The following is a 15907-nucleotide window of genomic DNA, read 5'->3' on the forward strand; positions in this document are numbered from 1 at the left end:
AGTAGAAGGCAGTTGCCATGCAGTGGGACCGAATCCAAGAATATATGGTTTCTCCTGAAGATAGCAATGACATGAAACTTGAGTGGCAAAGCAGAGTCTCAGCTTCAGTTTCAATAAAACAACAAACCCCCTTCTATCTTTCTCTCTCTCCTCCTGTCGCACATACATGCACACATTGCACTGATCCTCAGGACAGAACTGTTATTACTAATATCTTTTCTTTTATATCTGTCAGTATAGGTTTGTTCTTTTGTTTATGTATCTTAGTTTTGTTGGTTGGACTTAAGTGTTTTTCCTAGTTTTGTCTTGAAGCATTCATTGGTTGGTTTATAATTTGGGTTTGCATTTTCTTTCATTTTTGCTTTTGACATTTTCGTTCAGTTTTCACCTTTCTGTTGGTTACTTATAGGTTTGCTTGTTTTTATGCTTTTATTGTTTATATTTTTATATACTTGACAGGCAAAAACCTTTGTGTCTTTTAGGGAAATTTTCTTTTTCAATCATTACTCATATTAAATTGGTAATTCATACAGAAACTTAGGGGTGTCTTTTGAGGTGTTTGCCATGCTATTGATTACTTTTACATTTTTGTTGATTCTTTAAATTCTATTTTGCATAAACATATTTGTACGAGATGCCTCATATTTTTGTTTTGTTTTCTTTTTTTCTTAATTTTTAAAACAACTAAATTGTGTAAACAGTTTCATATGTTATTTTGTGAATTTTTTTTTCTTTTCATGTAATTGGTCACAGTTAATCTTGACATTATGCAAAAATGCTTATTGTTATGTTTATTCAAATGCTCTGTTTTTTTTTGTTTTTTTTTTATATGGTTGTGTGTTTGTGTAGTAATTTTTTGTAGCTGTGTGTAGCCTGATTCCTGTAAGTGTTTCTATATACATGCACATTTGTTTTTTGAGAGTGTGGAGGGTCTGTATTGTTTCTACTATTCTGTTGGTATTGAGACCTCCATGTCAATAACTCTGATTATAGTTTGAACCATTTTTTGTAGTTAAACTCATTTTAGTGGCTGCAGCATGGCGTAATTTCATTTTTCCTATTAGCTAATGTATGCTTTGTGTGTGTATATTGTATTTTACTGTGATGTACTGAAGGGATATCTTTTAACCATTTGTATTAAACTGCTTAGTCTATTATTTCTTATTTTATGTTTGTGTTTGTTATTTTTCCTTTAATTCCAGATGTGTTTAGACAAAGACATTGCTTTTCTGTGGAATGTGTTTAAGTGTTGTGTGTATCTAGCTGGTTGCACTGATATAATTTTACCAGTATTGTTGTCCTACTACTACTGTTGCTTTGTAAACTACATTTTTTTAAGATAGTTTCTAGTTGATGAGCTTGGCCTTCATCTGCTACACTTGCATGTGCTTTGTGCTATATGTTGTGTGTTTCTCGATATGTTATTTAGCATATATGACATGCCTTTAATTCTTTTGTACAATTATAGCTAACTTTTCTATTGAATAGCATGTAGTAATTATGTCCAGCTGAAAGTGTTCGATGATTAGTGATAGAAAGGTTCTTGTCACAATTGTCACATCATTTAGGCTAAAGGGTGGGTTGAATCAGATAATTTCACTTTTCTAAACTTTTTATTAATGCTGTTCATTTGCATAGCACTGGGCGTGTGTGTGTACACACACACACACACACACACACACACACACATATATATATATATATATATATATATATATATATATATATATATATATATATATATATGTATATACTTTGAACCAGTTTAACTTTTTAATCTTTATTATAAAACGGTTATATTGTTGGATGTTTTTTAATGATTGATGGCTGGAATGTTTGTGTATATATAGAGGGACATGATTTGATTTTGTGTAAGGGTCGTATTTTCCCATAGTTAAGTTTAATGCCATCTCTAGGTGCTTTAATATGGTTAGGTTTATTTTTATTGTTATTTGAGATGGAACTTTTTGACAACATGATTTTTTTTTCTCCTCCGTTGGCTTGTGTATGCACACATGTATCTATAGCAACTATATACTAGAATCAGGTCATCCCCACCCATGTTGCTCACTCACAGTAACAAACCCCAACATGTCTTTGGTACTCTGGTGCTGCCCCCTCTCCCAACAATAATACCCTAAGTACAGTAATTTAGAGGGTTGAAATCGGGGAAAGCTAGGAGGTCATATGATGTTGGGATTCACATAATCATATATTTTAATATGTATACACACACAATGTATATATTCCTAGAATTCTTATGTAAATAGAACCTACACTGATAAATTTAAACAAATATAAATACATTTTCATATTCCTCTGTGGACAAAATAAACTTAAGATTGTTCTGATTTTAAAAAAACTTTTTCCTTGTAAATTTACAAGAGAGCAAAATACATACATTTTCTGTCCACAGAGAGACTCATTGCTTATCACTATTTCTATTAAACACTAAACAATGCCAGACTAATTTGCATACCTTTGCATTCACTAACGACATGGTTATTTAATTCAATAATTTTATTGGCAATGTGGCATATGAAATACTTTGATTGTAGGTATACTTACAATTATTAAATTATGAATGTCACTCAGAAATATAAACATCACTCACAAGGCTTTGGTAAGCCTGAGATTATAGTAGAAGACACTTGCCCAAGGTGCCACGCGATGGGACTGAACCTTGAACCTTGTGGTTGGGAAGCAAACTCCTTTATCATCATCGTTTAGCGTCCGCTTTCCATGCTGGCATGGGTTGGACGGTTTGACTGAGGACTGGTGAGTCAAGAGGCTGCACCAAGCTCAATCTGATCTGGCAAAGTTTCTACAGCTGGATGCCCTTCCTAATGCCAACCACTCCGAGAGTGTAGTGGGTGCTTTTACGTGCCACCGGCATGAGGGCCAGTCAAGCGGTTCATGCAATGATCACTCTCAAAAGGTGTTTTTTATGTGCTACCTGCTCAAATGTTGTATTTTATGTGCCGGTAAGGCGACACTGGTAACAATCACACTCGAATGGTGCTTTTTATGTGCCACCGGCACAGGAACTGATCCATGGCCTTGGCAACGATCACACTCAGATGTGCTTTTAACATTCCACTGGCACGAGTGCCAATCAAGCAGTACTGTCATTGGCCATGTCAGCAATTTTGATTTGATTTCACTTGCCTCAATAGGTCTTCGCAAACAAAGATTATTGTCCAATGAATGAGGGGTATTCATAAGTGGGCTGGTTACACCGACTAGCATAGGCCACGGGCTATGGTCTCACTTGGCTTGTCAGGTCTTCCCAAGCACAGCATATCTCCAAAGGTCTCAGTCACTAGTCATTGCCTCAGCAAGGCCCAATGTTCGAAGGTCGTGCTTCACCACCTCATCTTAGGTCATCCTGGGTCTACCTTTTCCACAGGTTCCCTCAACTGCTAGGGTGTGACACTTTTTCACACAGCTATCCTCATTTATTCGCAACACATGACCATACCAGTGCATTTGTCTCTCTTGTACATCACATCTGATGCTTCCTAAATCCAACTTTTCTCTCAGAGCACTTACACTCTGTCGTGTATGCACACTGACATTACACATCCAGCAGAGCATACTGGCTTCATTCCTTGTGAGCTTACACATGTCCTCAGCAGTCACGGTCCATGTTTCACTGTCATGTAGCATGGCTGTTCGTACACATGCATCATACAGTCTACCTTTTACTCTGAGCGAGAGGCCCTTTGCCACCAGCAGAGGTAGGACCTCTCTGAACTTTGCCCAGGCTATTCTTATTCTAGCAGCTACGCTTTCAGAGCATCCACCCTTGCTTCAGACTTGGTCCCCTAGGTGACAGAAAATATCAACTACTTCTAGTTTTTCTCCCTGGAATGTGACAGAAGTTGTTCTTTGCACATTTTCAGTGTTTATAGTACCTGAGCATTTGTCACATACAAAAACTATCTTCCTAGTTAGCCTTCTTTTGACATTGCTGCACCTCTTATGTGTCCATAGCTTACACTGGGTACATCTTATGGAGTTTCTACCTACGCCTTTTCTACAGATCAAGCAGGACCATCTACCTGAAGACTTTGGTTTTAGCGAAGTTGACTTATTAAAACTTTGGTTTTAGCTAAGTTGACTCTAAGGCCCTTCGATACTTTTCCTTGCTTCCAGATCTGATACTTCTCCTCTAGTTCTGATAGTGACTCAGCAATTAGAGTAATGTCATCAACATAGAGGAGCTCCCTGGGGCATCCTATCTTGAATTCCTCTGTTATTGCCTGGAGGACGATGATGAATAAGAGGGGGCTGAGGACTGACCCTTGGTGGACTCCTACTCAAAATTCTTCACTGTACTCATTGCCAACCCTCACCCTACTGACAGCATCCCTGTACATGGCTTGCACAGCTCTCACTAACCATCCATCTATCCCTAGTTTCCTCATTGACCACCAGATAAGGGATCAGGGGACCCTGTCAAAGGCTTTCTCCATGTCAACAAAAGCCAGGTACAGAGGTTTATCTTTGGCTAGGTATTTCTCTTGCAACTGTCTTACCAGAAATATAGCATCAGTGGTGCTTTTCCCTGGCACGAACCCAAACTGCATCTCATCTAGACTGACTCTTTCCCTAATTAGTTGGGCTTTGACCCTCTATGTGACCTTCATTACCTGATCCAACATCATGATACCTCTGTAATTATTTGTGCCTAAAGTGTCACCTTTACCTTTGTAGTAGCTAACTATACGGGTGACTAGGCTATAGCCGACACTGCCAGATATTTTGAGCATCTCTGCGGTGATTCCTGATGGGCCAGGGGCTTTCTCTGTCTTCATACCCTTAATTGCTTTATCTACCAAAATATTGTCAATTCGGATAGCTGATCCCTCTGTTGGGTCGGCATTGGGCAGACTCTCTTTCTCCCATTCATTCTCTTTATTGAGCAACCTTTCATAGTGGCGTCTCAAAACCTCTTTCTTTGCAGCCTCATTTAGTGCAAGTGAACCATCATCCATGCGGACACATTTCTCTCCTTCGACATCACGATTCTCTCTCACACACTGTCTTGCAACATGAAATACCTCAAGTCTTTGGTCCTCACGGCACAGAACATTGGCAAATTTTTTCTTATCTGCTTCCTCTGTGGCTAAATAAACCCGTCTCCTAGCTTTCCTTCTGGCAGTCTGATACAATTCCCTGCTACCACCGTTCTTCCAGACCTTCCAAGCCTGTTTCTTTTCCCTAATGGCCCTGTCAAGTACATTGTTCCCTAACATATCTACATACAACTCAGACACAGCCTACCAAACTTGCATTGATTCCAGAAAGGGAGACTTTGAGAGCATATATCAGTAGTCCATTTCCTATCTTGTCTCTAACAGCGAAAAAAAAAAAAAGTAATAATAAACCTCAAGCCCTACTTATATCAAGAAAACACCTCACTCTCTAAACATAAGTGGCACTTAGCAAAATCCCTTGCAGTCACTCCAAGTATGGGCCTTACTTTCACTGAAGATCTATCCTGGTAAGAGCACATCCTTAGCATAAGTAGGACCATATCCTAAAGACTCACCCTTCTCTTTAGGACACCCACCTCCATTGCAAATTAGGCCCCTTCTTGACAACTATTTCTGGAGAGTTACTCTTACTCTTTTACTCTTTTACTTGTTTCAGTCATTTGGCTGCGGCCATGCTGGAGCACCACCTTCAGTCGAGCAAATCGACCCCAGGACTTATTCTTTGGAAGCCTAGTACTTATTCTATTGGTCTCTTTTGCCGAACTACTAAGTTACGAGGACGTAAACACACCAGCATCGGTTGTCAAGCGATGCTGAGGGAACAAACACAGACACACAAACATATACACGTGCATACATATATATATATACATATATACGACGGGCTTCTTTCAGTTTCCGTCTACTAAATCCACTCACAAGGCTTTGGTCGGCCCGTGGCTATAGTAGAAGACACTTGCCCAAGGTGCTATGCAGTGGGAATGAACCCGGAACCATGTGGTTGGTAAGCAAGCTACTTACCACACAGCCACTCCTAAGAATTTGTTTCGCATGTGCTCCTACTTCTTACTGCTTCTGTGAATCTGCCACATACCAAGTCTACCTTTTCAATTGGCCTACATATGATCCTGCTGTACATATTTTGTATTGGGTTCACTTTATGGCATTTTTACTTACTACTTTCCTGCCTATTGAGCATGACCATTTCTGTGATTGTAACATGGTCCTGTTTCCCCCTACTTACTAAATCTAACATAGCCCTCTCTCTCTCTCTAAATCAGTCTTAAAGCATTAATATTCTCTCTTTCTTTCTGAATTCTAAATTTTACTTCCATATTTTGAATTTCTAAGTCTCTGTAATAGATTTAAATATAAGATCTCTGTCATCAACATACAGGAGTTCCTATGAGTTGTCAGTTTTAAATCCTTCTGATATAACTTGTAGAATTACTCTAAATAGCTGGAGGGTAAAAACTGATCCCTTTGAGCACCAATTTGTATGCTTACCCTGCAGACTATACTTCTATCCATGGCTTGCATGACCCTCACAAGCAGTTCATCTCCCCTTAGTTTCTTTAACAATCACCAGATTACAGATTGTGGAATCCTGCCAAAAGTTTTCTCCAAGTTAAATGCTATATTCTTTGCAAGGTACTTTTCCTGCAGTTGTAGTAAGGGCATCAGTAATGCCACTTCCTGGTATAAAACCAGCCTGCATCTTATGAAACATATATCAACCTCCTCAACCTGGGAGGGGATGCTGCAAAGGTCATGGCTGTTCTTTAATAAAATACTTGAGTGCAGATGGGTTTGTTGTAATGTGAGAAGAGGATTCTGAAGTATCGGGATTGACACTTTTTAGTCTCGGGGAAAGAAAACATCATCATTTAACATCCATTTCCCATTCTGGCCTGGATTGGACTGTCTGACAGGAGTTGGCAAGCCAGAGAGTTGCACCAGGCCTCATTTGTCTGTTTTAGCATGGTTTTTATGGCTGGGTACCCTTCCTAATTCCAACCACTTTACATAATGTACTGGGTGCTTTATACTTGGCATTAGCACCAGTGCTTTATACGTGGCACCAGCACAAGTGCTTCTTACATAGCACCAATGGGGGAGCTTTTTATGTGGCACCAGGGAAAGAAATTTTTTTTTTAATATGAAATTAACAGTTGTATGCAAATTATTCGTGCCATACTTAATTTGAGGGTGAAAATGTTAATTAACAAAACCTATATAAAAATTAGCTTAGTACTACTTTGATTAACAGTTAAGAAATACAAAGCATCTTAATACTTTGTATTGTACAAAAGTATTAAGTAAACAGCTAACAGTTTCTAGAGTCAGAATCTAATTTATGCAGGATAAATAAAGAAGAAAAGAAAAAAGTTAGTTGCATGGATTGTCTTAATGTTTTAATGTGAAAATAGAAACTTTACAAGGAATGTAGATGGTCATTGATCTGTGAGATGAGTTGGAAATTTATCATTAGTGACCATGGAACATATATTGACCCAATAATATCCAGAAATTAGCAAACTGTAAAGACCCTGTTATTTGGATGTTTTTTCTTGACCCCTAAGACTCATAAGGCTGGTGACTTGATTTCTGTGGTGTATATAAGTGACTGGGATCACAACATCCCGCTGAACACTGGTCCCTTGCAAGATTCAAGGCCAGCAATTCTGACAGCAGGGGACAAGTTGATTATATCAATCCCAGGACATAACTGGTACTTTATTTTCTTAACCCCAGAAAGATGAAAGGCAAAGTTGACCTTGGCAGCATTTGAACTCGGAATGTAAAGAGCTGGAAGAAATGCATTAAACATGTCCAACATGCTAACAACTCTGCCAGTTCGCTACCTCATTGTTATCCAGATACATTATTCCAAGAGAAAACAATTATTAGATTAAAGGTTTTTTTGGGGGGGTTTTTTAAATGAGTGTAGGTTATAAATTCTTAAAGCTTTAGAATGTTCAAGTGAATATTTAACCCTTTAACATTTAAGCAGGCTAGATTCAATTCTCTCACACCTACCCTACACTGTTATTATAACAATAGACAATCACATTATCAAAATCTTGAATCATTGTGTTGTGGGAGAATCCTGAACACTCCCACATGACTGAAGGTGACTGATTACAATAAATAAGAGCCGAGTGAACTGTCAAGGGTAAAGCTGACTGTTCGACCATGTTGGTTTACTGTGTTAGTTTGAAGTGTGTTGGTTTAACAGTCAGTAGTTGAACAGTGAATACTGAGCATCATGCCTATGTTTGAGTAGTACAGTGTGTTCTGTGTTAATATATATTTTTACCATAGATTATTTTTAGACAACCACTATTTATTTACACAATATCATTTTACACCAGATGTGTATACCCACGTCCTAACACATTGAAATAATGCATGATTAATTCAAAGCAATGTGAATAAATAAGCATTCCATTTGACAGTTATTGGAATGCAGAAGGTTTAAAATATTTAAAATATTTCCTACCTATAGGTTATTTAGTATTTATCTTCAAATGTACCAGATATTCTATTTTCTTAAACAGGTTTTAGTTTATGCTCTTCAGCTTTATAACAGTGGGACTTCTGTTTCATTAGATCCTGATATATGTGTATAATGTCATACTTTTGTGGGAGCAGGGATTGTCTTTTTCAATCAGCAAACTTTTCTGTCAACTGGTATTTTAAAGTATATCTATTAATTTCCTGCTTATGTCAGCCTGACAATATTTTCTTTCCAGTTATTTTCAATTGTTAGCACTTTATTTCTTCAATCTAACATCAGTATAATAATGTTGGGTATAAAAACCATTTCAAACTATTAAAGGAATTTATTTACCATAATTTCACTGAATGAAATAAAAGCATTTTGTTGATACAATGAAATCTGACTAGAATTAAGCAAGTATATGAAAGAAAAAAAAAAACTTTGAAAGTATCTTGGTTCCTTTCAGTGATGTTGAATAATACATTTATAAATGATCTTATATGTGTGTGTATTAAACAGTGATATTATATTGATATCAAATAGTACATTTATAAATGAGGCATGACTGTGTGGTTAAGAAGTTCGCTTCTCAGTCAGATGGTTTCAAGTTCTGCTCTACTACACAACACCTTGAGCAAATATCTTCTGCTTTAACCCTAGGCCAACCACAGCTTTGTGAATGGGTTTGGGAGACTGAAACTAAAAGATGCCTGGTGCATGCATGTGTGTATATGTATGCATGTCTATGCTTTTTTTACATGAGTTTTCTAATAAGAAAGTCGCCCGCTATGAGCAGTGTTGTCATTTTGTGTCAATCAATCAACCACTCACTTTGTGCTTACATCCAGCTGTTAAACAGGACATTAATAAAATGTCTAACCTATGCTTAAATGGAAAAACACATATAAAACAAACATGAGAACAACTTAGCTACAAGAGTATTATGTAAGCATATCCAGTTCACATTCTTAAAACATTATAATTTCAATATACATATTATACTCTGCAGGGTGGTTGGTGTTGGGAAGGGCATCCAGCTGTAACAACCATGCCAAAACAGACAGTAACTTGGTGTAGTCTTCTACCTGGCCAGCTCCTATCAAACTGTCCAACCCATGCCAGCATGGAAGGTGGACGTTAAATTGTGATGAACAGAGGTGATTTGATATACTAGAAATATAAGTACATTCTATATTTATCAATACTACCGAGATATTAAGATTCATATATTTGTGTCCATGAGGAAATAATGTTTGCTTGAGACATAAAAGACACATGGGCATCTTAGATACACCCCAGTTTCAGCAGCAGATATTTAGACAAAAAATGTTTTTAGGACATAATTTAGTCCCAAATTCAAGTCTGTGATTTGAGGGGATTTTATTTAATACATTTTTTTTTATGGGAAAAAAAAGGTGCATCTTATATGCCATCAAATGCAGTATATGTATTTTTCAATTCTTCAGTTTATTTCAGACACCATAGCTAAGGCCATGCTGGGGCACTGCCTTCACATATATTCTCTCCTTTACACAGTTCATGATTTTAAAGAGAAAAAAAACATTTTGTTTAAGGAAGGAAAGCGTTTGGTGGGTTGTAAATTATGTTCTAAAAACACAATTGCATTCATGAGATTCATAGTGTGAAAACTCTATGAATCTCATGAATGCATTTGTGTTTTTAGACACAATTGCATTGCTCATGTTCTTCTCAAGAGCACCATGTTATATTTAGAATTATTATGAAGTCAGCAAAATTATAGAGAAACTTTAAAATTGGGATTGAAAATTTAGTCTTGTGAGCCAAACTATCTACAGTGCACAGCAACAGACAGACATTTAATCATGGAATAAATGAAATTTGCTCTTTTCTCTGTCATTATTGTTAGGGTATTAGGTGAAAGTATGATTAAAAAATTGAAGTTATATATATCATATTTTTACAAGGAAATGGTTGACTTGACAGAGACTTGAAAGGTTTGGCTTACTTGCTTATCATTACTCTGATGATTCAAAGTATGCCAAAACTCAGAAGTCACTGTCGACATTTTCTTTGTAAAAATACGTATGATACTTTACTGGAAAATATTGAGGAAATTTAATGTTCAGTTGTTTTTATATATAACTTTATGTAAAACAAACATCAAGAGGTCTATGTGCACGCATGTGCGCATGCACTTGTCTTAGATACTTACGGTTTGTGTCTAACACAGAAAAGGGAAACAATTCATGTATGGTATCACTCATTTGATCACAAAATAATACACACACACACACACACACACACACACACACATCCCAATAAAGATATCTACAGTTGTGTATGTATGTGCTTTTTGCCTTTGGGATTTGTGTTTCTACCTTTGCAGAATACAAGCTGATCACCATTGAAGTGATAAGACCATTTTGTTTAAAGAATGGAAGCGTTTGGTGGGTTGTAAATTGTGTTCTTGGATTTGTGAATTATCTATGCCTCTCGACCTAGTTGGGAGGCTTTTCAATTGCTTCATGTTCCCAGCAAGATCAAAGACCTCAATCTTTATTATTTTTGCAAATGTTTAGTTGTGAGATCCACAAAACTAGAGTGGCACAGATGAGAGAAAATAATCAGAATTGGCTTCACCGTTTCAACCAACCTTTTTTGATCCTGCTTTGGACATTATCATAGTATTGATATTATACATAGTCAGCAATATTGGTGTACAACAGCCATTAATAACAATATTCATAGATCCAACCCATGCTAGCATGGAAAGCGGACGTTAAACGATGATGATGATGATGGTGATGACCTGACACGACACTCTCGGTTGGACTTGAGAAGCTTATCTCATGGACAAGGGTCAATTTCAAACCATCAAAGTTAATGCCCTTTGTCCTGTAAAGAGAGAAAGTGATTGAAAAGTTTCACTTCACTTTATCTGTAACCGCCATCCCAACACTGACAGTGCAACCTGTCAAGAGCTTGGAAAAACTCTTTGACTGCAACCTGAAGGGCATAGTTACCATCTGCAAAACAAGTAGAGTCTTTGAGAATTGAGATTTGGGTATACATGCACACCATCTTGTGCAGGATTTTATGTCCTCTGTCACTTTGTGATGTCAGTATATCAACTGCGGAAACCTTAGAGAAGATTAGTTATTTGAGGAGGTGACAAAGCTTTCCAAGGAGTCTAAACAGTATTGTTCTATACAGAGCTACTAATGTCCTACAACTTCCCTTCAGCAGCCTCACAGAAGAGTTTGTAGTGACATGAATGAGAGATGCCATGAAGTATAGAGATTCCAGGGATACTAAAACAGCAGCACACAGAACTGAAGTTTGCGCATGTTGGAAATGGAGTGCTACCAGAGTTGCAGATGGGAGAGGAGCAGTTGAGGCAGAAGATCGTTGGGACCATCATGATAAAGTATTCAGGCTTCGAATACTTTTCAATTTGCCACATCAGTAACACCAAAGGAAAAGAATGACGCCTCCAAGAAGTTTATGCAGGCATAGTGGAAGCACAAGCTCAGCAAGATGATAGAACTCAACCAACAAAGAACCTGGACAAAGTTGGTCAACTTACTGTATTGGAACATTACTTAATCAGATTTCCAGTGGGCTAACAACCAACACATTTTTCACTCAGCCAATATTTTAATGAAGTATGTTTATTAATTTCCTGCTTGTGTCAGCCTGACAATGTTTTCTTTCCATTTGTTTTCAGTTATGTTGCTCCAAAATCGGCACTTTATTTCTTTCAATCTAACATCAGCTTAATGTTGGATATAAAAATGATTTCAAACCGTTAAAGGAATTAATTTATCATAATTACACTGAATGCAATAAAAAGAATTTAGGCACACCAATCTTTAGCAAGTTTTGCAGAAATTGAGGAAGCAAAATGTATGTGTGTCTCTGAAATATATTTGGGTTTTGGCTCCTCAAGAGAAAATATATCTCAAAACTACTAGCAGTCTGCAATTTCTTCTTGGTTGGGTCCCATAAAGTATGTTGCTTTTGGAACCATTCCTGTTCTTTCAGTCAGTTCTCTGAAGAAATCATCTTCAGATTGATTTGGAATGTAGTCTATGTGGAAAATTGTCTGAAACCTCATAAATCTAATATGTTATTAAATTTTCTAAGTTGGTATTATTCTCTTGGTTTGCTCTGAAGCAGTCTTTGATGACAATGCTGAGAGGAAACCAAAATTGCTTTGAGACAACAAATATTTTCTTATTTAAAATTATTTTGTGAGAAATAATGCATTGATTTTTTTTCTTTTTTAGGCCAACTTTACTTGCGAAATCTGATGCCAAGGTAAGTATTTTTTCTTCTTAATCTATCAGTCTTGTATCTTTTTTTTTTTTTTTTATCATACAGGAGAAATAGAAGTATTTTGTTATTCATATTGAGTTGTTGGGTTAACTCTAATAATTACATGCTCATGTTTTATGACAAAAGAATGCAACTCAACAAAGAAGTGTCGCAGCATGACTGCAGTCCAATGACTGAAACAAGTAAATAATAAAAGATACTAACCCTGTATCTGTCCAGATTACTTGCAGCTTAATGTGTAGGCATAAAACATGAAAATTAAAAGAAACGAAATGTCTTAGCTGGGATTTTGATTTCTGATTAACTGGTTACAAACCTCTACTTCAAGTTTCTTGCTCACCTTTCAGAAGGTTCTGTGATCTCATTGAGATAACAATATATGCGTATGCATCCATTATAGAACTTTATATCAGTCATGTGATGCAAATTTTGACACTGAATATGTCTGTCACTTCAGCGTCATTTTCTGTATTACGAAGACATCTTTACAACACCATCCTGTCAAGATTATCTCCCAGGGAATTTCAGTTAAATGTTAAAAATTTTTAAATTACACTTTCTTATTCTTGGTCTTTTAGCTAATATCAACATAATCAATATTTTGAAAAGTTATAATCACCATACATGCCCATCCCATCCTATTATATATATGTATATTGTGTTTGTGTATGTATACATGTGTGTGTGTGTGTGTATATATATATATATATATATATATATATATATATATATATATATATATTAGGTGCAAGCATGGTGGTATAGTAAGAAGCTTGTTTCTCAACGACATGGTTCTGGATTCAGTCTTACTTCATGGCACCTTGGGCAAGTGTCTTCTCCTATAGCCTTGAGCCATCCAAAGCCCTGTGAGTGGATTTGGTAGACAGGAACTGAAAGAAGCCTGTTGTGTATATATATGTGAGTGTTTGTGTGTGTAAGTGTATCTGTGTTTGCCCCTCCATCACTGCTTGACAACTGGTGTTGGTGTGTTTGCATCCCTGTAACTTAGCAGTTCAACAAAAAACACTGATAGAATAAGTACTAGGCTTAAATTAATAAGTCCTGGGGTCAATTTGTGCGACTAAAACTCTTCAAGGCAGTGCTCCAGTATAGCCACAGTCAAAAGACTGAAACGAGTAACAGAATAAAAGAATACCATTCCAGTCTTTGTTGCTAAAGAGAAGATAACCACTCTAAAATGCATGCATCTAACAGTTTGGTTAATGGGTGCTGTGAACCAATGCAATGTATTTATGCTTATTTTTCAAGAGAGAGAAATTTTCTCCATGACAAAATACAGGGAATGGCTTTCTTACAGGTTTGAATATACCTCAAGAATATTTGAACTGGTAACCAGTTTGTATTTATGCACATCATTGCTTAGCACTGTCACCCTATATATATATATATATATATATATATATATATATGTAAGAAACAGAAAATGGAGTTAGCAAGAACCTTCATTCAACACAATGATCATTTCAATGCATCTTGCATTTGCCCTTTACGGGTGGGATATTGCACAGCTAGTTGTATTGCATCCATATTTGCAGATTGCATCTAGTTAGATATCACGTTTTAAATAAGATACTTTATTACATATACTGAGTTTTGCTTGGCATATTGCGGTCACCTGTAGGATATTGGCTATAGTGACAGTGGATGGAAAGCATTTCTGGGTTATAACCAGTAGATGGGTCTATCTATAGTTCACAGTAAATACATAACATAGATTAGAGTATTACGAGAATAAAACATGACAAAGGATCTGAATTAAAAGATCAGGTGAATAAAGATAGGTTTACACATGTTGACACGTATTTAGATGTACACGTACACACCCTGCTTGCTCACACTGTTAAGGAAATGTCACTGAAAGCGGTCATAAACATCCCAAATGATCATATTAGAGGCAGACATAAATAGCATCTGCCTCCTTGCTGATCAAACAGTCTACAGTCCGTTACAGATAACTGAGCCGGTTTATTCAGTGGTGGTTTTGGCACATGCACACCCACATATACAAGCATTTGTATATATAGATAGACACATACTCATACATACATACATACATATATACATTTTATAAGGAATATTCTAAAAGAATATGTTACTGAACTTATATTAAGTGCTCCATTATTTTGAGCAAATAAATATATATGTGTTTTTATATCATTAATAAATTTATAAAATTATCAATGATATCCACAGGAAATCAATATTCAAATTTCGAAAGATGTATGTTTAATATGACATGGTAATATTTTGAATTATAATTAAATTAAAATTTAAGATATACGAAATATAAATATAAATATATATAAAAAATATAAATGTACATAAAGATACATGTGTATATAAATGCATATAAAAATTTATGTGTAATTGAGCATAAATATTATAAAGTCTAAAAAATGGTTGGATAAAAGGCATTGTATCAGTTAGTTGCATTTGGGAATCCAACCAGTCTAATGACAGTTGCTTCTGATTGAACTCTTTGGGGGCGGTACCTGAAGACTAAACCCTCATGACACTCCCATGAGTGTCATGAGGGTTTAGAGAAGGTGGTTGGAGGAATGTATATAAATATACATGCATCAAGCAGCAGGAGTGATGTTAGCAGACTTTTAGCTGATTCAGGTTGTATGATAAGTTAGTTAAGAGGAAACTAATAATAGGCAACTCAACAATGATGGTTATTTCTACATATGTCACACAGGCAGGATTGACAGAAAAGCAGAAGTACTGCCTCTGTGAGGCCCTTCTGCAGAGTATCTCAATATCAATTGATAGTGTCTTCATAATAATGGCTGGTGACTTCAGTGGACATGTTGACCAAGACAATGATGGCTTCCAATATACAGAGAGGCCATAGATATGAATTCAAGAAATGAAGAGGGTGTAAAGCTCCTAGAGTTTGGTGATTCAGCTGATATAACAATTTGCAGTAAACATTTTTAGGAAACCAGTCAATCACCTGATCACCTATCAATCTGGCATACACTTGACTCAGATACATTACATTCTCACTAGAAAAAAGGACACAATAGATATTGTGAATACCAAAACCTTTCCTAGT

At 36.3% G+C, this 15907-nt stretch overlaps 1 protein-coding gene across 4 annotated transcripts in view; it reads left to right on the plus strand.

Annotated features, from left to right (window-relative positions):
• The window catches only part of LOC106880942 (mitogen-activated protein kinase kinase kinase kinase 5), a 122379-nt gene that overhangs the window by 82239 nt on the left and 24233 nt on the right, over positions 1-15907 (plus strand). For all 4 annotated transcript variants that reach the window (XM_052971794.2, XM_052971796.2, XM_052971795.2 and 1 more), the window contains one exon: positions 12777-12807. In XM_052971794.2, coding sequence (XP_052827754.1) covers positions 12777-12807 — 31 coding nt within the window. The remainder of the gene's footprint in view (positions 1-12776; positions 12808-15907) is intronic.

The sequence above is a fragment of the Octopus bimaculoides genome, chromosome 11, assembly GCF_046866305.1.
Source record: "Octopus bimaculoides isolate indiv1 chromosome 11, ASM4686630v1, whole genome shotgun sequence".
NCBI lineage: Eukaryota > Metazoa > Mollusca > Cephalopoda > Octopoda > Octopodidae > Octopus > Octopus bimaculoides.